Here is a 22,374-nt window from a genome sequence, read left to right on the forward strand (position 1 = left end):
TCAAATGATGCTGCTGTTTGCACACTTTGTCTTGCATATCTGTGGACTTATCTATGGACTTATCTGCTTACCTCTATACTTATTTACAATGCTCAAATAAGGAAAATAGGATTATTTTGCCCAAAAATCAGTCTTAATTTTGGTATAAAATAATCTTGAAAAAGGTCTTAAACAGCATTAAATGTAAGTGATACCTGTAGACGCGCTGTTACGATCACATTACAAAGTTCTTCACAAGAAACCTTTTGGATATTGTGAGGAAGGTATTACGAAATTATAGCTCAAGCTCATAGTTCAAGCTGCTTCAGAAGCTGCTTGATCATTTTCTTAGGAAAGTACATGTCTGGATATTTCTGAGGCCTAGTTCACATGTTCTTAGAAAAATTCCTGTCCACACAAGCACTGCTTTATAAAAAAATCTTTGTCCAAATGAAAAAGCAAAACACAATTGAAGCACTGTTGAAGCAGTGATATGACTGTAACCTGAGAGCCACGCAAAGAAAAAGATGTTGGCTTATCAGAAGCCTGGAAAAGCTATTACTGGAGGGCTACCTGGAGCAGTGACCTTTCTAGCCCATTCTGACGCCTGTTCCTCAATATAGTGGAAGAGTAACTGTACATTTATGTGTCAACGTACAAAATCCTGTTAGCAAGGTTAGAATCAGAGCATCCGCCATTGTCGTCCGAAGTGTTACATTATTTGTGTCTCCTCACAGTGGAGATAATATGCACACGTCAATGACAACACTGAAAACCGAGTTTCTGAAAGACAGTTTTACAAAGGATACTAAAACGCAGTTTGCGTGTAGAAGAAAGTTGAAAGTGCAAAGAAAAAGCTACGTTGTCAGATTTCTCTGTGTATGCTTTAACAAGGCTTCAGTTTGTTTTGCAGCTGCCAAAAATAGGATCACTGGGGTAGAAGAGGCAGCTTTTTATCTTGAGGCTAACCACAGCAGTGAGTTCAAAAGGGTTGCTGAAACCAAACCACAAAAGAAAAAAAAACCTAGCGTAACTCTGGTGGTATCTTGCATGCAGATAACTGTGGTTTTATTGTTCAGGTTTTGTCATTTCCACTTCTAAAGTTTCGACCTGCAGCCCAGCACGATGATGATGAATGAGATTTTGATTGTTGTGCTTTAAAGCCTGGGTACTCCGGCTTCCTCCCACAGTCCAAAGACATGCAGGTTAACTGATAACTCTAAATTGTCCGTAGGTGTGAATGTGAGTGTGAATGGTTGTCTGTCTCTTATGTGTCAGCCCTGTGATAGTCTGGCGACCTGTCCAGGGTGTACCCCACCTGTTGCCCAATGTCAGCTGGGATAGGCTCCAGCCCCCCTCAACCAATAACAGAATAAGTACCAGTATTTTACATTTGTATGTTTCTTACCTATAATATCCAATTTCTAAAGTGATGTAGTATATGAGCTGAGTTTGTCATCGGGAGGTTGAGAGGATGGTGAATGACATGTCACCTAGGCGTGTCACCAGCTGTTGGTTCACAGAGTTTCCACTGGTGTTTCTGGCACCAAACGTTAATGTTTTTAGCTGCACATTTCTCAGTGGCTTTTCAGTCGGAGAACTTGGGTGTTGTAAGCCAAACATGATGTTTCTCTAACCATAGCCATGTGGTTTTTGTGCCTAAACCTAACCACACCTCCACCACAGCATTGTTGAGGGATGTAGTTACAACATATCTGCTACAATATGTACAAATGTATTGGATCTGGTTTGTAGAAATGCACAAGGCTAACATTTTTTTCTGGCATTTGGGTCGAAATGTCAGAACATTTTACTGTTTTAGTTAACTTTCAACTCCAGTAAGCAAAGATGTTTTCTTCAAAGTTAAAACGTCAGAAATTGATTAACTTCTGAAAGTTTAAATGGAAATCCTCTAAAGCTGTTACTGACAGTGAGGCATTCGTTGGTGTTAATCACTGTTAGGTGTTATTTAGAATAAGTGTTATGATGCTTGCAAACTGTAGACAGAGTTTAACATGGAAGTGACATGTAATCAGATAAAGTTAGAAAATGTTAAGATGATGCTCGTTTGTTCGATGAAGGTCAGTGTATTTCGCTTTGCCGAGCCATGACCCTATGAGGATCCAGCTCAAACACCTCCCACCATAAAACACTGATGTGAACACTAAACTTTGAGAATGACAAAAACAGCAGCTCACCCATAACTTCCATCCCCTGAAAGCTGCTTGTTTCAGATAATTAATCCACTGTGTATATTTTTATCCATCCTTTCCTCCTACAGGGACACTGAAGAGGTTTCTCTCTGTGACACATGTAGCCTGCAGCCCCCACGCACACAGCAGGAGTAGACTTTCACAGAGCTGCAGCTCCAGATACATCAATGATAGGAGGTCAGGTGTTGCGCACCTGGAGCACGCAGCTAGGTGAGCTGTTTATGCCTTCGTGAGTACCCAGCTGCCCCCCCTGGTTTATACTGGGGGAGATTCACGTGCACTGACACATGTCTCACAAAACGTTGTGAAGAGAATAATGTAGCTGTACAACCCAGTCGCCAGAAGAACATGCTGGCATTGTACTTTTCTGCAGATACGTTACATTTGTACATTTCATATCTATCATATTGAATTTAAACTGACAAAGTTTATGAGCTGACTTTGAACTGACACTGTTCAAGATCAACAAACAACACACTGGTTGTTTTTTTTAGGAAGTCACTGCTGTGTTTCCAGGGGCGGCACGGTGCTGTGGTGGTTAACACTGTCGCCTCACAGCAAGAGGGTTTCTGGTTCGATCCCGGGTGTGGGAGCCCTTCTGTGCGGAGTTTGCATGTTCTCCCCGTGTCAGCGTGGGTTTTCTTAGGGTACTCCGGCTTCCTCCCACAGTCCAAAGACATGCAGGTTAATTGGTGACTCTAAATTGTCTGTAGGTGTGAATGTGAGTGTGAATGGTTGTCTGTCTACATGTCAGCCTCCGATAGTCTGGTGACCTGTCCAGGGTGTATTCTGCCTCTTGCCCAATGTCAGCTGGGATAGGCTCCAGCCCCCCTGTGACGCCCAAGAGGATAAGCGGTTTGAAAATGGATGGATGGATGCTGTGTTTCCAGTGGCAACTTAGCCACAAGACATGACCGGGATCAGATGGGATAGTGCCACGAAAAGTGGTTGTTTTTTACTGACGCATTGCTACTTTTCCAGCCAAGGTAGTGCCAAGAAAAAAAGCTATGTTTTTTACTGAGATATGACTCTTCTTGCCAGACAGCAATGCATTTCCAGCTGAGATAGTGCCATGGAAAATGTTTAATCCAATAGCCACATTGCTGTGTTTCCAGCTGGGATTTTGCCACCAAAATCATGTATTATTAGCCAAAACATGATCTTTTCCTCTCCATATAAATAATGAGCATCTCCTCCTATGGTGTAACCTTACGGAATGGGCTAGAGGAAGAACTGAAACAGAGCAAAAACATCATTCAGTTCAAAAACAGACTTAAACAATCAATTCTCAATAGGTACAGAGATGAAGCAGAAGGGGAAATGATCTAATTAATTACTTTGCCATATCATGTTACAATGCATACACCAAACTGTAGAATTTGAATGTTCTTTGCCATCTAAGCTCAAATCTAAAGTCAGTATGCTGCTTATTTAACTTTAAATATTAACTGGTCAGGGGTATAAACTAGGGGTAGGGCACAACAAGCTTAGTGCTTCTCCCTATCCCCTTTTTTTCATACATATGGACTCAAAAATTATTTAAAAAAAATTAATAAAAATAAACTAAACTAAAACTAAACATTTATTCTGGTAGCTGTAAAAGCAGCGCAAACAGCAGAGGAGGAAGTATTCAGATCCTTTACTTGAGTACAATTACGATTACCAAACTGCAAAAATACTCCACTACAAATAAAGTCATGCACTCAAAACCTTACTCAAGTAAAATGATGTGAGCAGTATCAAAAAGTAAAAGTACTCTAGCATTTCCTGTCAGTGTTTTACTATTATAGTGGATATTTTTGGATTAATATTACTGCTTCATTAATGTGTATGATGCATAATCTATAATCTACAGCAATGCATCATATTCTATAAGATCATCATTTGCTTGTAGCATAGCTGTCCTGTGAGAACCACTCAACTTTTCATGGTGTCAGAGAAACAGCTGTTTTTAGCTTTGCGACATTTTCCAGCTGATTCATTTTTAAAAAATTTATTTAGTTTAAGAGGTAGGAGAATTTTCCCAACACATAAAGCAACACTCCATCCTGCAGTTTATCACAAACATTTAACATCAACACATCTGGAGATTCATGGTTTTCACTAGAGAGGGGGATGAAAAGCTGCAATCTGAAAAGTAACTAAAGCTCTCAGACAAATCTATTAGAGTAAAAGGTAAAATATTTTTCTCTAAGGTGTAGTGGGCTAAAAGTATAAAGTTGCATTAAATAGAAATTCTCAAATTAAGTGCAAGTACTTCAAATTTGTACTTTAAATGTACTTAATTACATTCCCCCGTCAGTGTACTGTAGCTGCAGACTATAGTGTGACTGTAATCATTTGCTGCACTGCTGACAAATGGCCACTAGATGGGGCCATTTAAACACACTGAATGATGGCTGCCTCCCAGGTCTGGAGGAGATGAGGAAATAATTTGAATTGGAAACAGCTCATGAAAGTCAGATCACACATTAGTGGAGTCAAGCTGTTGTTCCTCACTTTCACTGGTGCATGCCAGCGTACACACACTCCTGTTGCGTATGTGTGTGTGTATGTGTGTGACAGAGATAATTTTGGCCTCTTACTACTAACACATTCCTGTCATGTATATTTGACAGCACGCTGTCACCAGATAGGACTTGCAGGCTTTTCCAGGTCCTTCCAGGAACTGTTGTTCCCACAGTGCAGCTGCTGCATTTGATTCATGAATCAGTCAAATTAGAATCAACAGGAAACACATGATGTGGCATGTTTGTGTGTGGTTTATGCCTTTATTTCCTTTATGGGCTGTTATTATTAGGCTGTTATTGAAGGCACAGCTTTGCCAGTTAGGCTTGTGCTTGGATCTGCACAAAAACAAGACACATGACAGGATATGATGTAAAAGATCAAACATGTCTGTTGAGTTCACACGTGCACATGACAGAACAAAAATGTAACCGTATGAGGAAATTAACCAACTCTGAAATGTTCCGAAACAAGACTGAATGAAATTAGTTCTTCAATAAAAACAAGACTGAAATGACTTTAACATAATCTATTATTATGACAATGATGATGATTATTATTAAATAATTAATTTTTGATTTAGCTTCCGTATTTTATTCCTCTTTAATTGATTTTTTTTTTTTGCATTTATACTGTATTTTTATTTTCTGTTATATGTTTTTGAAATCACTTATCTTTTTCATTGTACATTTTGCTATAGTAATAATACTTAAAGTGTTTTCAAATAATCATAAATGAATAATAAAAATAATATAATAATAAATAATAAAAATAATAATAAAAACTGCTGAAATTATTTAAGCATGTCAAAGAACAGCAGCCTAAATGTCAACAGACAGGGTTATTATTATTATTATTATTATTATTATTATTATTATTATTATTATCATTATTATCATAAACATTAACATTAAATGAATTAAACATTATTAAATTTGGCTTCTGTATTTCTATTTCACAGATTTTTTTCAATTTTTGCATTTATATTGTCTTTATTATTAAATATTTTTAATCACATTTTATTACATGTTTTTTATATTAATCAGATAAATTAAAAAACACTAAATCCACAATTCAAAACACTCAAAATGTCAAATTAGCACAATAAAAACAAGGCTGAAATGACTAACATATCAAAGAATAACATGTGTCATAATGTCAACAAACAAGATTATTTATGTATTTATTTATTTCAGATTATTGTTCACTCATTATTCTTTTATTTAAAAAATAACTAATATTTAATTTTATTTATTTTGTGTTTTACTGTTTTTGGGGAATTTTTGTATTTATATTTCAGTTTTATTTTATTTTGTATTTTTATTTATTTATTTTTTCCCTCATCTTTTTCATTGTTCAATTTGCTGTAGTAATTTTATTTTATCTTTTCTATATTATTTAATTTCATGTAGTGTTTTTGAATTATCACAAATAAATAAATGTGCTTTTTATTTTTCTACTAATCCACACAACCGGCCCCCTCCCTTTGTGTTCCCTCCTCCCCCCCTCCAGACGGCCCGTCACGCGGCAGTAGCATGGGGAAACCTGTGGGCGGAGTCTGTGACCTATTTTTGGCCAATAGGAGGCCGAGAGAGGCAGCGAGTGACCCAGATTTAGCCAATCGCGACGCGGCAGGGTCGCCGGTAGGCAACAGTCGGCGCGTGCCGAGGCCATGTGCTTCTGTGGTGTGCAGAGCGCGCGAGACAGATCAGGACATTTAACAGGGAGAAAAACAGACACACCGTGGCTCTGCCGACCGTTTCTACGGGATTAAACACAATTTAACCACTTTAAATGTCATGGTTTGAAAACTTCACGGTGTGCAGCTGCTGTATGAGTCAAAACACGACTATTTATATTGTAAAAAGCATTTATAAATATCGTTTTTTAGTGTTTGCTCCTGTAGAATCACACTGTGGAGGCTCTGTCTCTGTTAACATGGCAGCTATAAGTGTTATATGTGATATAGAATGTTAGAGAGATGGTGTGACTATTCATCCGCCCACATGTGAACACCTGATGCGCGTGTTTTCTTTGTTTGAGCTGCTTATTCTGATTCTTTACAGCCTGTCACGTTGTGGGTAATAATAATAATCACATTCCCCCCACGCCGTCTCAGATATGACAAACAAGGGTAAACAACATTTAGTAAGCAAACATCCTGAGGTCTCTGGACCGTACTACTCTTTTCCATTTGACTCTCAGTTGGTGGTCAGCGCTGTTGTTTTGGCCTCCCCGTTTATAAATGACAGCGTGAGAGAAGAGGAGAGGGGCGGGGTGCGTTCAGGGTCCATCCAGGAAGGAGCTCAGCTGAGGTGGGCGTGTTTAAGTGCGCAACAGTCTCAGCTGCTGCCCGTCATTGGCTGACATTTGTGGGAGGTGTTGTGCTTTATGCAAATTTAAGTTGCATTCACGTGCTGTCGGAGGGGGAATAAAAAACATGGATTATGGGCCCATCAGTGGTAAAGGCGAGCACCCAGAACATTTGGGGTTTGTTTTCCTATGTTAATTAAAGCTACTTAATCAGTTTTTGCTGATTTACTGCTGAAAGGGAAAAAGTAATTTTGTTAGATAAAGAATGTCTCGTACAGAAAATAAATTGTAACAATGGCTTATACATTTTAACATGTTACAAGCAAACCCATTTAGCATTGCTTCAAGGGTGACAGTGATGTGATTATTTCTCTGTTATTTCTCTGTATGGGTCGGCTGTGACTCAGAGGTTGAGTGGGTCGTCCACTAATCGAAAGATCGGTGGTTTGATCTGCAGCTCCTCCAGTCTGCATGTTGGAGTATCCTTGAGCAAGATACTGAACCCCAGATTGTTCCCAATGGCTGTTACATCGGTGCGTGCGACCTTGTGAATGCTGTCTGAGTAGCAGGTGGCACCATGTATGGTAGCCTTGGCCACCAGTGTGACCACTTTTGGGAAACTGGAATCAGCAAAGGTTTGGCACTTTTGCTTAAAAAAATACTGCAATTATTCTTCAATCATAAAAAATAGTTGTTGTTTATTTCCCGCTGACTGACTGACTAATCAGATAATTGACTAATTGTGGCAGCTCTGTAGTTTGTATTCACATGTGTAAAATATGTGGGCTAATCAATCTGATTTTATTTTTCATTAGCTCCACCCTGATAAACACCCTATGAGGTCAGAATTGGTTGGCATTTTGAGCATTATACCCAATCAAAGAAAAGCTTTTAATTTAATTCAGTGTTGTTGGATTGAACACTGCGGTTGTGCATCCTCTTTGACAATGAACCCCATTTTATAGTTGTTAATTATTACACAAAGAAATGCACTTTTCGTGTACTACAAATCTCACACAGGTCTATGTTAGGACTCTGTGTGACAAATTATGTCTGATTTTATTGTACAAGATTAAGATGCCTATATTCCACATTAAGTGCAATGGAGCACAGTAAGGATACCATTATATTTATATATAAATGCACCTTAGAAACATTTGACGCCCCTTCAGATGTATTACAGGAATAATTTGGTGGTAGAATATGACACAATGCAGACGCTGAGTCATGCGGAGAGATGCTGAGTCATAGCGTTCACACAGGTTTGGTAGCAGCTGTTAATCAAAGTAAGTGCTCAGTTGATTGCTCAATTAATGAACTGTGTTTTTAGTAAGGATAAAAAGCCACAAAAGGAGAAACTACACAACCTCATGTCAGGCAACGAAATGTAAGAATTCAAACAAAGACCTGAAACTACTAATCAATTCATCAATAAATCAGTGAAGGGGCTTTTTTTTAAAATTTAATGTAACCTTTATTTAACCAGTAAGTCCCTTTGAGACTGAAAATCTCTTTTACAAGAGAGGCCTGGCCAAGGTAGCAGCCAATCAGAACACATTTAAAATGCAACAAATATAACATGTAATTCAAAAATCCACAATAAAACAACAACTACTCAAACACAGTGGCCTCTCAAGACAAACTAGCACATGTCTCTGTCACCACATTTGTTACGATGCCCTTAAATCAGCATCATAAAGATCAGAAGCTGCTTCTTAAAATTAGTTTTCAAATAAAAAGGCCAGATTTTTTTTGTTTTAAGCTTCTCAAATGGGATGATTTGCAGGTGTGTTTTTTTGTCAAATATGATACTAAAATGAATGTATTTGGGCTTAGGACTGTTGACTTTATAACTAATATTATTTTCCTGTAAAATGTTAAAAAATACTCAAGTAAAAAAAAACAATATCTCATAACTGTACGTATGTAAATGTAGCCCACTTAGTTTCATTCCATCATTGCTTTAAATTTGACCTGGAATGGTATATTCCGTGTGGGAAGCTCATATTTACCGGTTTTCCCATGCGCCCATGAACGCATAGCACGGGCAGTGATCGCGGTGGGGGCGTGGCCTCTGTATGCAAACGATCCACTCCCCCGAGCGCCTTTCCCCGTGAGCGGTGACGTCACACGAGCGGCCCGTGTTGGTTCCAGCTGACTGGCAGAGAGAGAGAGAGAATCAGAAAGAACGACGAAAATAGAGGTGTGTGTTTGTGTATGTATGTGTGTGTGTGTGTGTGTGTGTATGTGTGCGCGCGCGCTCGAGTGTGTGTGAGGGAGAGAGGGAGAGAGAGGGAGGAAAATAAGAGCCATCAGTCTCATCTATCTGACTCTCATACTACTGGATATTATTATTTTTTTGGGGGGGATCTCTTTATTTCCTTCATCTTCTATTTGTTTTCGCTCATATTTAACCACAAGTTATTTTTGTCTGTTTTGGAGACTCTTCGCTTCGACTCTGCTCTTTCTAATCCTCCTTCTCACCTCACTGCATGGAACTATACAGCCATCCGAATCTGCTTTGATTTGATTTTTCTCCCCTCAGGACTAACAACCCTCCGATCGATCGATCCAGCAGCCGGACCGGAGCGTGAGTTTGTGACTGGTTTTATCTCCACAAACTCCAAAGGTGGACTTGACTCGGCGCGAGCTCCGGGATCCGGTCTGTCTTCCTGTGTGCGTTTTATCAGTGTTGAAGAGGTGACAGCAACTCAGCCAGCCTGAGAGGATGAAATAGACTCGGTGAACATGGTGCCATATTGGAGATAAAGTCCCCCCCACACACCCACCCCTCTTTTATTTTGACACATTGTTTTATCTTCATGGGACGGGAGGCAAAGCGGGACATCAGGTGGAGATCTTGAGTCACCTGCCCGCGCACCTTTTGACGGCGCGCCTGTCAATTAGCGTCACTAATTGGATTATTTTGATTTTGAAGTCACAGTCTGCAGGTTGCTCTCCTCCACCTCCTCCTCCCCCCTCACCTCCCCCACCACCACCACCACCTCCTTCCTTGAAGTTATGTCAAGGCCTCTGGCTCAACTCTTACCGCCGGATCTCCCCGCCGGGGCCACCAGCCCCCAGTTTGGGGCCAGTAACCCGGCTGGAAGTGGGCCCCAGGGTGGACATCTGACCTCCATGACCAACCTGAAGTCGCTGCTGCAGCTGCCGATCAAGGCCGACCAGAGAGGCACCAAGGACTGCTGCGAGATGAAAGGTGAGTGTGTGCACGTGTTCGTGTGTGTGCGTGCGTGCAAGCGTGTGTGGGTGAGTGTGTGAAGGATCCTATAGGCGAGAAGCTTCTTAAAGGGACAGTAAGGAAAATACCCTCAGCCAACAAGTCATTGCAGGAGCATCACAGATAAATGTACTATAATACATTTCCATGTACAACAAGTGTAGTGCAGGTCTGTATGAGGAGATGGTGTGACACACTATGGTGCATTTTATAACTGTGACTCTAAATACACATTTTAAAGCCCCTGCAATATTACAGAAATATTTCAGTGGTATAACATCAATATGAGCTAAAACTATCAATTGTTTGATCAATTAATGGATGACAGGACATTTTTCAAGCAAAAAGGCCAGAAATTCTTTGATTCAAGCATCTCAAATGTGATAATTTGCTTGATATCTTTGTCAACTTTGATATTAAATTCAAAATATTTGAGTTTAGGACTGTTTACTGGATGAGATAGGCAATGTAAATATGTCAGCTACCCCTTTTGGAGGTTGGAATGAGCATTTTTTGTTATTTTTTGACATTTTTAATGAAGAAAATACACGTTATATTATTTAACGATCAAAATAATCATTAGTTGCTCCTCTAATTTAAGAAATATGATGGAAAGGAGAGAGAGTCATTGGTTTCAGCTTCACAAATGTGATGATTTGATTGATGCCTTTGTCGAATTTGGTATTAAACACAGTACATTTGGGTTTAGGACTCATGGTTGGACAAGATTAGCACTGTGAATATTTCAGGTACTCCTTTTGGAAGTTGGAATCTGCACCATTTAGATAAAGGTGTTGACAATGTTTTCCTTTAGGTACATAATTTGCAGTTAAATAAAGGTACAATATTGTATAGGTTAGCACAAAACATGTTTAAAATTGCAACAATATTGTATCATAGGTGTAAGAATCGTGATAATATCATATTGCCTCTGGTGATTCTCAGCCCTATTCATAGGGTTGGGAATATGTGCGGTGAATATGTCTGCTTCCATCTTTGGGAAGTTATAATCTCCACTGAAATCATTTTTTGACATTTTCGCAGCAAGAGGGTTCTTGGTTTGAACCTGGAGTGGGAGTTTGCATGTTCGCCCCGTGTCAGCGTGGGTTTTCTCAGGGTACTCCGGCTTCCTCCCACAATCCAAAGACATGCAGGTTAATTGGTGACTCTAAATTGCCTGTAGGTGTGAATGTGAGTGTGAATGATTGTCTGTCTCTATGTGTCAGCCTTGTGATAGTCTGGTGACCTGTCCAGGGTGTACCCTGCCTCTCACCCAATGTCAGCTGAGATGGGCTCCAGCCCCCCCATGTAGTGTCCCATGAATGACATCACATCCTTAACATACAGTTACATAGTAAACGTAAAGTTATGGAGGTTAGGTACAGGAAACATGGTGAGGACGTTCCTTAAAATGACCCAAAGTTTACTCAGAGTTCACATGCCTCCTTACAAGACCACTTGGGACTGCTTTCTTGTTTACTCCCATCAGCACATGGGTCACGTGATTGGAGCCCTTCAAAATATGTGGAATATGTACGTATTTGGGTGCATTATTTTTTGTTGGAAAACATACTTATCATGTTAAAAATTGCAAAAATATTGTACCGTGGCGTAAGAATCGCGATAATATCGCATTGCGGGCCCTCTGGTGATTCCAGTCCCTAATAGAAATAGAAATGAAAGAGATTCTTTGTTTCAAGCTCCTAAAATGTGATCATTTGTGTAATATCTTTGTCAAATGTGATATTAAACTCAATATATTTGGATTTAGGACTGTTGGTGGGATAAAACAAGTGATGTTAATATGTCAGCAACTCCTTTTTGAGATTATAATCTGCATTTTGAAATGATCTTTTGAAGTTTTTGCTCAAGAAATAAATAAATTGATAGTGAAAGTAATCAGTCGCTGCTGCTGTAATGAGAAACAAGCACCAATAAGTATTCATTAGAGAGCCTCTACTCTATATAAGTCTCTGCAGAAATACCACGGGAATATTACAGCGATTATTCATTGGTGTATGTGTGTGTGTGTGTGCATGTGACTGAGTGGGCAGGTGTGATTGTAAAAGGCAGGGGCCCTGCTTATCCAACGCACACACTCACATGCACACTCTGTTTTCACTTCAGCCTTCCTCCTTCTGGCTCGCTGGAATTTTTTTTTATATTAAATGCTTCCTTTTTGCATTTTGGTGGTGAAATGAAATGATCATGAGGAGGAGGAGGAGGACGAGGAGGAGGAGGAGGGAAGAGGAGGGTTTAAAAAAAGCAGTGTGGAGTGGATGCCATCAAAGTAGAGCCAAAGGAGCAGCAGCAGAAACAACAGCAGTCGTTTGCATGATTCTCTGCTCTGTTTAAATAAAGGTTACTGAGTGGGACCGAATTGTTTCCCATCCACCGGCTGCCATGACAAATATTAACCAGGCTGCCTCTTCTTCCTCTCTCTCTCCCTCTTGCTGTGGGGATGTCATAACTCTCAGTTAGCTGCAGTCACACACACACACACACACACACACACACACACACACACACACACTTACACACTGTTTTTTTCTGGGCTTGGCCTCCTAATTTTTATCATCTAGTCACTGTGAGGACATGATAAAATGTCCTCAGACTGTCGAGTCAGCCCTCACAAGTAGGAATAAATCTATACACACACACACACACACACACACACACACACACACACACACACACACACAGAGGAAGAAAAACAAAGATGCTCCCTGCTGGTTGGCGGCCCCTGGTGGCCAGTTGTCGTAACTGCACCTCCTTTTTGTTCCTTTACATGAGGAGGAGGAGGAGGGGATGATGGTGAGCGCGGCTGACAGGCTCTCCATGGAGTCAGAAAGCAGCTACAGCCTCATTGTCAGCACACATACATGCATACTCTCCTAAAGATATGTGATGCATTCAGGGGTCTTTAAAAAAAGAAGAAGAAGATGTTGCTGTGTGATGTTTTTTTTTTTTTTTTTTGGTTTCCCCCTTCCGTGATGCAGAGTCGATGTTTCGCCCTCCTGGCTAGCTTTGTTTGACGCCTTCACAAACACCCACTCGATCTAGCACATCTCTTCCTCTCTGTCTGTCGTTCTCTCACGTCTTTGAGTTGTCTGTCTTGCTCTCCTACTCGATCACATCTCTTCCTCGGTGCCTCTGCTGATTTACATTTTCTTTTTAAGGCTTTGTCTTCTCCTCCTCTTCTCCTTGTCCCTCTCTGTGTCTTTTCCATTTCCCCCCCTGCTCCTCTTTTCATTCTCTCCTCCTGCTGTTCTCAAAGGGGTTTCCTCATTTCTCTTGAAGTCGCTTTTATATTGTTAGTTTGCTCTCCTTTTTTTCCATTCTATACAGCCTGCAGGTGTGTTTATTATTTGCGTGAAATATTTTGTATTTTATGCTTTTGAGTTAGTCACGTGTGCACACATATGAGTAATTTGTACCCTCTTGAATGACTGTCACTTCACTGGGGCAGAAGGAACTTAAAGCTACACTTCACCAACAACTTAAAAAATACATAGTTTTCCCCTTAACTGTAGTGCTGTTTATCAGTCTACATTGTTTTGTTGTGAGTTGCTGAGTGTTGGAGATATCAGCCGTAGAGGTGTCTGCCTTCTCTCTGATATAATGGAACTAGATGGCACTCAGCTTGGGTTGTTCAAAGTGCCGAAAAAAGTACTCAACAGCAATGTCTCTTTCCAGAGATCATGTTCCGGTTACTCAAGATAATCCACAGACCTTGCTGTGAGCAGTTTCATGTAGGAACTATTTTCTTTCAACCGGACTAAACCCTCCAACTGTATCACGGTGCAGACGGAAGCGTGCATCTATGACTAGCTCATGTAGCACCACTGAGGTAGCTAACGTTACAGCTTAGTCGAGGAGGACGCCATTAATGTCCGTTTTTACACAGAGGGCCGCTACAAAGTCCCGTCTTTATGCCTCATTTGTATTTTTACGCCGAAGCCAACAACGGTGGCTTCAGTTTTGCTCCAGTGTGTGATTACAGAAAGCATGCTGGCATCGCAGATTTAAAAGAGACAGCTTCGGCCTTTAGGGTGACATGTGACAGACGCCTCTGCAGTGCTTTAAAAGCAATAACAATGGTAAAACAGGCAATAACAGTCATTTACCCTCTCTGTTATATGTTGACTGGTCTCGTTCTCTGCTCAGAGGGTAAAGAGCTCCCTAATTTCATTGTTTTCCCAATTTGCGGACATTTTCGGCCAATTGAGTTAGTTGCTAACTGCTAACAGCTACTTTTTAAATCTCCTGCAGTGGGTTGCATGCGTAACACATTGTCAAAACATCACATCCACCTGCCAATACAACACATAAGGTTGACTTTTGGTTTCACATGAGACACTTACAGCAGTCTCCTTAGTGGAAGTCCTGTGTTTGTTTGACCCATCCCTCCCGTCCACCTCCTTAAGTGGAGTTTCTCACTCTTTAATCGACATCACCTGACTTCCTCCTTTGCTCCTGCGGCCACTAGAGGTCACCGGCTAACAATAAGTACCTCCGAAACACATGCTTTTTTGCTAAAACGTTACTCTTTCAAACACTTATGCATGAACAGCACAAGCCTGCTACTCATCTGTGCATGAGACAGTTTATGCAGAAGTGTCATAAATGGTAACAGTTAAGTGAAGTATGCCTTTAATACATGAAACAAACATAAACACCAGATGTCCATATTTTTTAATCTCTACATTGTTTGAAACTGTTTGACTGTTTGTCTGACGTTTTTAACCTGTCAACGTAACCGTTCGTCAGGGCAGAAGTGGTTGGCTGTAGCCGCTACCTCAATGTTGTCACCAAAGCATTGTGCAGATTTAGCAGTTGTTATTTCTGCAGGTCAACTTACAAATACTAACTTGTGCATCTGAAGTGACATTTCATTTTTAAAATCAATTTGATACTTTTCACCGTTTTCGTTCTATCTGTGGTTCTTTCTTCCAGTGTATCGTGCTTTGAGTATTTTTAACGAACAGACAGCAAAGAAACTGGCAGGCAGATGAGGAAGATGATGACGATGATGATAGCAGAGAGATTATGAGAGACATGAAATTGATGGCCTTGACTCTCCGCTCTCTTCCTCCCTCCCTCCCTCCCTCCTCTGCTGTTTTCACGTTGTAATCTCTCATGTCTTTATGTTCTTTAATCCCTTTAAATTTAAATTTCCGGCCTTCCTGATGTTCTCCCGCAGTCTCTCTCCCTCTCTCTTGGTCCCTCTTTCTCATTACTCTCTCTTGCTCTGTCGTCCCAGCCCAGTTAAATATGCTCTTTTATTACTTTTTTATTGGGTTTTATTATTCAGTGTGCCATTTATTCAATATGCACTTTTGGAGGCATAATACTGTGGAATAATATTATTAAAGGATCAGGGTACTAAACAATCACTCCAGTTCTTTCCATGTGTTGCAATTAAGTTTGGTTCTTGGTTTACTTGCAGTCATTTACTTTTTTCTGCTGATGCTTTATTGATGTCTTTATCTATCTTTCCATCAGACCCCCTCCCTCTGTGGAGGGTCAGAGTGCAGGGTCAGCCAAGTCAACTTTATTTATAGATGCCTTTTAATGATTGCAACTAAGTGCTTCACAGGCAGCAGAGGACACGAGCACAAACCTTAGCCTGTGTTCATCAAACAACAATGCAGCCTCCGGAGCTGTTTGTCGATGGTTGTTTGTCTTTTAAAATGATTTTCTGACAAAGTTTCACAGGATTGTGATGCAGCGTCTTGTAGATAAACGCAAGATCTGGATCACATCCGAAACGAAGCGATCCAAAAGCTGTCTGTCCAACAGATATCAGCTCACTATTTGAGTTTTTGTAATAAACAAATGACTAGAACGAGGGTGAGGTCCAAGGAAAGAGCCAGATCTTGTGTAACCAAACATACATTTTGATTTTGTGCCTTTCTCAAGAGCTCTCAGAGGACAATGATGAGTATTGGTGGTTATGAGACGCTGTGGAAAACTATGCAACTTTAACTGAACTAGATTTACATGTCCCAGTTACAGGATGAAGACGAATATTAAAACCAAGCAGTGTAACAAAAGAATAAGTAGAGAAGAGCCATAAAGTCATGCCAATTACACAGTATTGCAAAGGTGGAAAAAACCTGACGAAATAATAGCTTTTCTGGAGCTTTAATTGAGACACATTGGCACCAAGAAAAAAGAGTGCTCCAGGAATTAGCCCTAAAACACAGAAATGAATTAGCATTTTAGCACTTCAGGTTACCTTGTTCCAAAGTGAACATGTTTTTTTTAGTGTTTTCTTGGTTGGACTGAAATAAGGTCTGTGGTTATCACAAGCTCAAGAGAGTTTCATGTTTTGTTCTACGACATAAAATGAGCCTGGTCTCACTCCAAAGTCTTTTCCTTAACCTAACCCCTTGTTTTTGTTGTCTAAACCTAACCATGTGTGTTTTTTTGTGTGTGGTGTGTTGTACCGACGTAAATTTCCTGTGAAAGTGTATCTTGAAAGAAGACAATGCATGTAACAGGCAGAACTTGACACTGTTCCAGAACGTCAACAGCCAATGCACCCAGGGTACCTTTCACGTCATATGTGGACGTGGAAAGTCCATGACCAAAATCTCAATATGTGACGAGGTCGGAGTGAAAATGTTTTGTATAAAATACGCCAATAAATACTCCACTTGTGAAATTTGAAGCTTTACGTCTTATAAAAGGCAGTTGCTAACAAGTGGTAAAATGAGACGAAAGATCGTCATCAGGCCGAATACAGCTTTACAGCCTAGTTGTGGTGGTGACGTTGAAGTTGTGTGTCTGCGGTGTAGTTTGTTCATAGCCTAATGTTAGCTTTTCTCTTCTAGCGACTACATTTACGCTTTAGAAATCATAAAAGTGGTGTTCATTTCTGAACAAAATATGTAAGTATCATGACCATTTGCTCGCCAAAGAGCTTATTTTCTACGTAATTCCGAGATCCAATTGAAAAATCCCTTTGGCTTTTCGTTGAGGGAACCACTGCAATGCTAACTTGCACTCTTGCATCCGATTTTCAAGACCTGCTCCGGAAGTGGAACTGTAACATGTAATACCGCATCTGCCACCCACAAATATGATAAGCTATCAAACCCAACCCACCGACAAAAGCTCTGCAACCTGACCCAAAGCCGCAAATTGTATAATAACCATGAGCTGTTCAAACAATTTAATGTTGTTATTTGTATTCTCACTTTATTTTAATATATTTATCATACAGCACCCCACTCCAACACACATGTTCTTTTGCTCACCCATAACCAAATCTGAAATTAAAATAAGACAAAATGTCACCAGCCTCTAGTGCAGGTTTGCGCGGGAACTTAACCAAATGCAGGACTCTAGCAAATAGAACGTCCCTGTGTGTGTGTGTGCACTGGTTAATGTGTGGTTAGGTTTAGGCACAAACATGACTTGATTAGGTTTTGGAAAACATGTTTTGCCTTCAAATACCTAGTTTTGTTGTAACAAACACAGCTGAACATGTCCCGGATTCTATTGGTATCAAACAGTGGTCTCCTGCTGTCTTCTCTTGATGTCACGCCACCCACCATCCCCTCTTTTGCTCAGCTCATATACATACAGTGTGAACTATGCAACATGAAACATACAAAAGTAAATAAATATGCGTTGATTGCAGAAACATACAATGCCAACATTTTGTTCTGCTACCTGGGAACAAAAAGCACTGGTATTTTATGTGTGTGTGTTACCTTTAGGGAATCAAACCTGTGACCATCTGGCTACCAGACTGTTTCTTTAAGCACTTGTGCAGAGTGTGTGATGGAATATTTCAAATTAATTATTTCGATTCCACAGTTGTAACTGATTACTGATATTTTTTTGTAATCAGGTTTTGAATCGTCTGGTGTCAGTGGGGGCATATTTAGGGGTTTGTTTCACCAACACCTGCTCACAAGGATGCTCACTTGCTGTCGTTCATCATATTCAAATCAGGAATTGTTAAAGATAAAATCATGCTCTAGAAACATTTCCATAGTGGACACACAGTGTGTTGGAATAGAGGACTGCATTAGTTTAACAGTCAATAAATCACTGCCACATTAAGCTGACAACAGTTTGATTACAGTAAACAAATGAGATCATTGTGAATGAGATTATCAGCCTGCACTGCACAGCAGAGTCTCATCTGATGGATTGTTTTACAACTCAAAATACTGAACATTTTCCCTCACTGATACTTAATCATTCTTTCTCACTGCATAGTTTCCAGCTACATAGTTTCAGCTGTTATTGTCTCTTATCTTTCCTTTCACCCTTAAACATAAACACAGGGATGAGGAAGACATTTCAGTCTTTGGGTGGGAACAGTTTCTCTCAATCAAGATAATATAACATAGTTCTCCTCCTCTCCAGACAAAGACAAGCCTGTGGACTCTGACGAGGACTCCCTGGGTGTCAATGTCGCAGGGCCCGGTGGGGTTGGAGGGGGCCCTGGCTCCGGCACATTGCGGCCCAACTCCCAGTCAGCGTTCCTGGGCCCACTACTGTGGGAGAGGACCCTGCCGTGTGACGGAGGCTTGTTCCAGCTGCAGTACATGGACCTGGAGGAGTTCCTGACTGAGAATGGGATGGGGATTCACAGCAACGGGCCCAGCTCCACCAGCGCCCAGATCCCTTCCCAGGTGAGATCAGGACACCAGGAATGCTACTCAGCCTTACAGCCAATTTTCCCAGTGGCCTCTTGTGGTATTGCAGTGAAGAAAATCCTCTGCGGCCCGAATCTTTTCCCCATAGACCACCATTATAAAAGAGACGTCTGTAAAACTGTTGACAAGACACACTGAACTGCAAACAAGATCAATTATGACTCTTTCCATTATGGTTTTTTGATCCATGGAGATTTTATATTTTTAAATTTGCCTTGAGCTGAGAAAAGCAATTTAAAAATCTGAAACCGTTAATGGCTCAGTTCCCCATTCATGCTCTCGTCATAGCTACCAGACTCCATTGGCCATATCAGTAATTTTGGCGCATTAAACACTGGAGCTGCTGGTCTACCACTGCCTTGATCAGTTAGCTTGTTTGGGATATTGTACAAGATAAACAATGGAAGTAGTGGTAGACCAGCAGCTCCTGTGTTCAGCACTGTTAAATCACTATTTTTCTCAATGGAATCTGGCTTTGAAGAGAGCGATATAACGGATTGCTATCTGTAAATAAATAATATGTGAACAGGACATGGTGTTAATATAGCATTATTATAACTTGCTCACTAGTTAGTTTGCAGGTCAGCTATGAGCGCCACATTCCCTCTTGAAGTGGAATGGCTTTTAGGATGTGAGTAAACGAGTTGATGTCAAACTCACGCTATGAAATTCTGCCAGTTTCTCTGTTTTAGAATTAAGATCCATTTTAATTTGAAACATTTCTAAGAGCACTAAAGACCAACCTGCCCATCATTTGAAAACAAAGACCCATTGTCTGCAGTTGGCATGTGGTCATTTTAAAATGTCAGCCAGAGGTGCTGCTGCTCAGGACAAAGTTAAAACACCTGAATTTAATTTTGGTGAATTGGATGAATCTACAGGATCTTAATGAGAAGGGATTTACTGCTCTTCTCTTTGTCTGTACCATGATTTCAACTGATGATCGTCTTGGAAACAAAGTTAAGTCTATTAAATTTCCTCTCCTCCCAGAGCTCCCAGTCGGCGGTGCCCAACCAGAGCTCCCAGTGTCCTCCCAGCTCTCCACCACCCTGCTCCTCCTCTTCCTCCTCCATGTCCTCCTCATCCTCCTCTTCCTCGCTGCTGGGACTGGAAACTGTCCAGCCACAACAACCTCCGCCGCCACTGCCACCTCAGCAGCAGCAGCAGCAGCAAGGCATGATGGGAGGACCTGAGTGTCTACATGGTGAGTGGCTGAGTGAATTTGGGGGTGCCATCAGGCCGTTTGTTTCATTTTTACCCATTAAAATGGACATTTTCTCAACATTTTGAGTTAATTCGTTATCAAGTAATTATTAAATCTATTAGTCACTCTTCAAGTAGGAGGGGGGTAAATCTTAAAAGTTGATAGAAATAAAACAACTTTCCACATTAAAGCAACATTTATGCAGTGGCTAATGCAGTCAGACATATATGAAGATGTGTATGTAAAGGCCTCAATGTGATCTGACAGTAATGAGGGCACACACTCATGATACATTACATTAACTAACCCACTCCAACGATAACCAGAGTAAGATTTTGTCCAATTACATCTCTGTGTGTTAAATGGCTGAGACGTTGTTCTCCGGCTCTCCTCGTCTCTCCAACTGCCTGTTTTCATCCATTATATATTCATAATTTATTGTTTCCTCTCTGCTGCTTTTGATGTGAACCAGAACTGCAAGAACATCAGAGCTTTCTTGTCTGTCTGTCTTTATTTAAAAAAAATTTCACAAGTCTGTCAACTTCCAGTTCTGGCTAATTGAAACCACAAAGCCGCGCTTTGTAGTGCTGATGGCCCTGTTTTTTAATCCTGCGAGCCATCGAATGAATCATCACAGCAAATTTTCTTGATGACTTATTAAAGACAGATTGCCACATGTCTGTCTAAATGTTCAGCGGTTGTATGGACATTTAAAGGAAGGATGAGGGGATGAGTGATGGAGTGTGGAAAGGACTGTGTTGAGAGTCTTTGATCAGATTTAAGAGAAGCAGAGCTGTGATACATCTTTAAAGGGACAGTTCCCCTCCGAAATCAAAAACATATATTATTCCTTTTACCCGTGGTGCTATTTGTTGGAGATATCAACTGTAGACAAGACTTCCATCTCTCCAGTATAATGGAACTAGATGGCACTCGGCTTGTGGTGCTCAAAAAAAAATACATCTGAAAAACTCAACAGCAATGTCTCTTTCCAGAAATCATGACCTGGTTACTCACGATAATCCACAGACCTTGTTGTGAACAGTTTCATGCAGGAACTATTTTCTTTCTAACGAACTACACCCACCAACTGTATCACCACGCAGAAGGAGGCGACATCTATTCACGAATGAGAAGCTCGTGCTTGTGACAGTGCGAGATGTAAACATTAATAGTGTCCTCCGTGGTTGAGCTAACTAGCTCACTGTTGCTAGGTGGGCTAGCAGTAGATGCTTCCTTCTGCGCTGTGATATGGTTGTTGGGTGTACTTTGGTGGAAAATATTTTGCTCCAGCCAGTGGGTGCTGCTTAGTTTTGGCTCGACTGTTTTCAACACGGCAGCTGGGTCATGAACGTTCTCATTATACGGCTAAACAGTACACTAAAATATGTTTCTGAAAACATTCGAGGTGAGAAATAGGAAATGCAGTAACAGAATCTGGATTCACATTTGACCAGTGCTGCCTAGTTTGACTGCAGTTCATGAGCAGTGATTGACAGCTGCAGTAGAGGCTCCTCAGCTCTGATTGGTTGTCTTCAAATGCCATCAGAAGCACTACAAGGAGGAGGAGGAGAACATGTTTATTTCACAGATTAACTGCCTCGTGTACTACTGTGTGGATGTAGTGACAGTTTCAGAAAATATAACAAAAAGTTATTTTTACAAAAGTAACCAACTACAGGAACCACACAAGGGAAAAACAAACAATCAAGCTGACGATGAGGAGGTCCATTGTTATTTGTTTGTTCCAACACATTGTTGGCGCACTTTATACACAGCCTGAATTTCTAAAGGTGGACCTCCCTTATAGAGACGTCAGAGTGTAAGAGGTTAATTCTGAGTTGTTGTGCACGGGCGGCTGCTGCTCCCGCTTTGTTGTTTGACACATTGTGGAGAAAATGTTGCCTGACCGGGTCACTTCTGTGGGAACTAGGCACAAAAACAGTTTTTATCATCTGCTTGCAGCTGCTTTTATCAGCTCTGCACTTCATATTTTTGCCTGTCTTGCTCTCATACCTTTGCTTTTCACAGCATTTTCATACTTTTAATACAGTATGCAGTAAGAAGAGTTTGTACACAGCTACAGTCAGAGGAAGACACAGATAGAGAGACAAAGAGTTAAACTGCCCAGCAGGATCTGATTCTGAGAAATGTGACTGGAACATTGTGAACATTGTCTTTTTATTCTGAGTCATAAACAATAAGAGAGGACATGTTTCACTGTGAGAGCGAGCTGCA

At 40.7% G+C, this 22,374-nt stretch overlaps 1 protein-coding gene across 2 annotated transcripts in view; it reads left to right on the forward strand.

Moving 5' to 3' along the window:
- Window positions 1-9,134: 9,134 nt before the first annotated feature.
- dbpa (D site albumin promoter binding protein a) overlaps window positions 9,135-22,374 on the forward strand; it is a 44,369-nt gene continuing 31,129 nt past the window's right edge. Inside the window, exons 1-4 of one of the 2 annotated variants that reach the window (XM_078175906.1) lie at window positions 9,135-9,216; window positions 9,559-10,230; window positions 18,640-18,908; window positions 19,923-20,136. In XM_078175906.1, coding sequence (XP_078032032.1) covers window positions 10,035-10,230; window positions 18,640-18,908; window positions 19,923-20,136 — 679 coding nt within the window. In that variant the 5' untranslated portion in view covers window positions 9,135-9,216; window positions 9,559-10,034. Of the gene's footprint in view, window positions 9,217-9,240; window positions 10,231-18,639; window positions 18,909-19,922; window positions 20,137-22,374 lie in introns of those variants that run through there. The other variant, XM_033637202.2, reaches the window with a different exon arrangement.

The sequence above is a fragment of the Epinephelus lanceolatus genome, chromosome 16, assembly GCF_041903045.1.
Source record: "Epinephelus lanceolatus isolate andai-2023 chromosome 16, ASM4190304v1, whole genome shotgun sequence".
In the NCBI taxonomy this organism is placed as follows: domain Eukaryota; kingdom Metazoa; phylum Chordata; class Actinopteri; order Perciformes; family Serranidae; genus Epinephelus; species Epinephelus lanceolatus.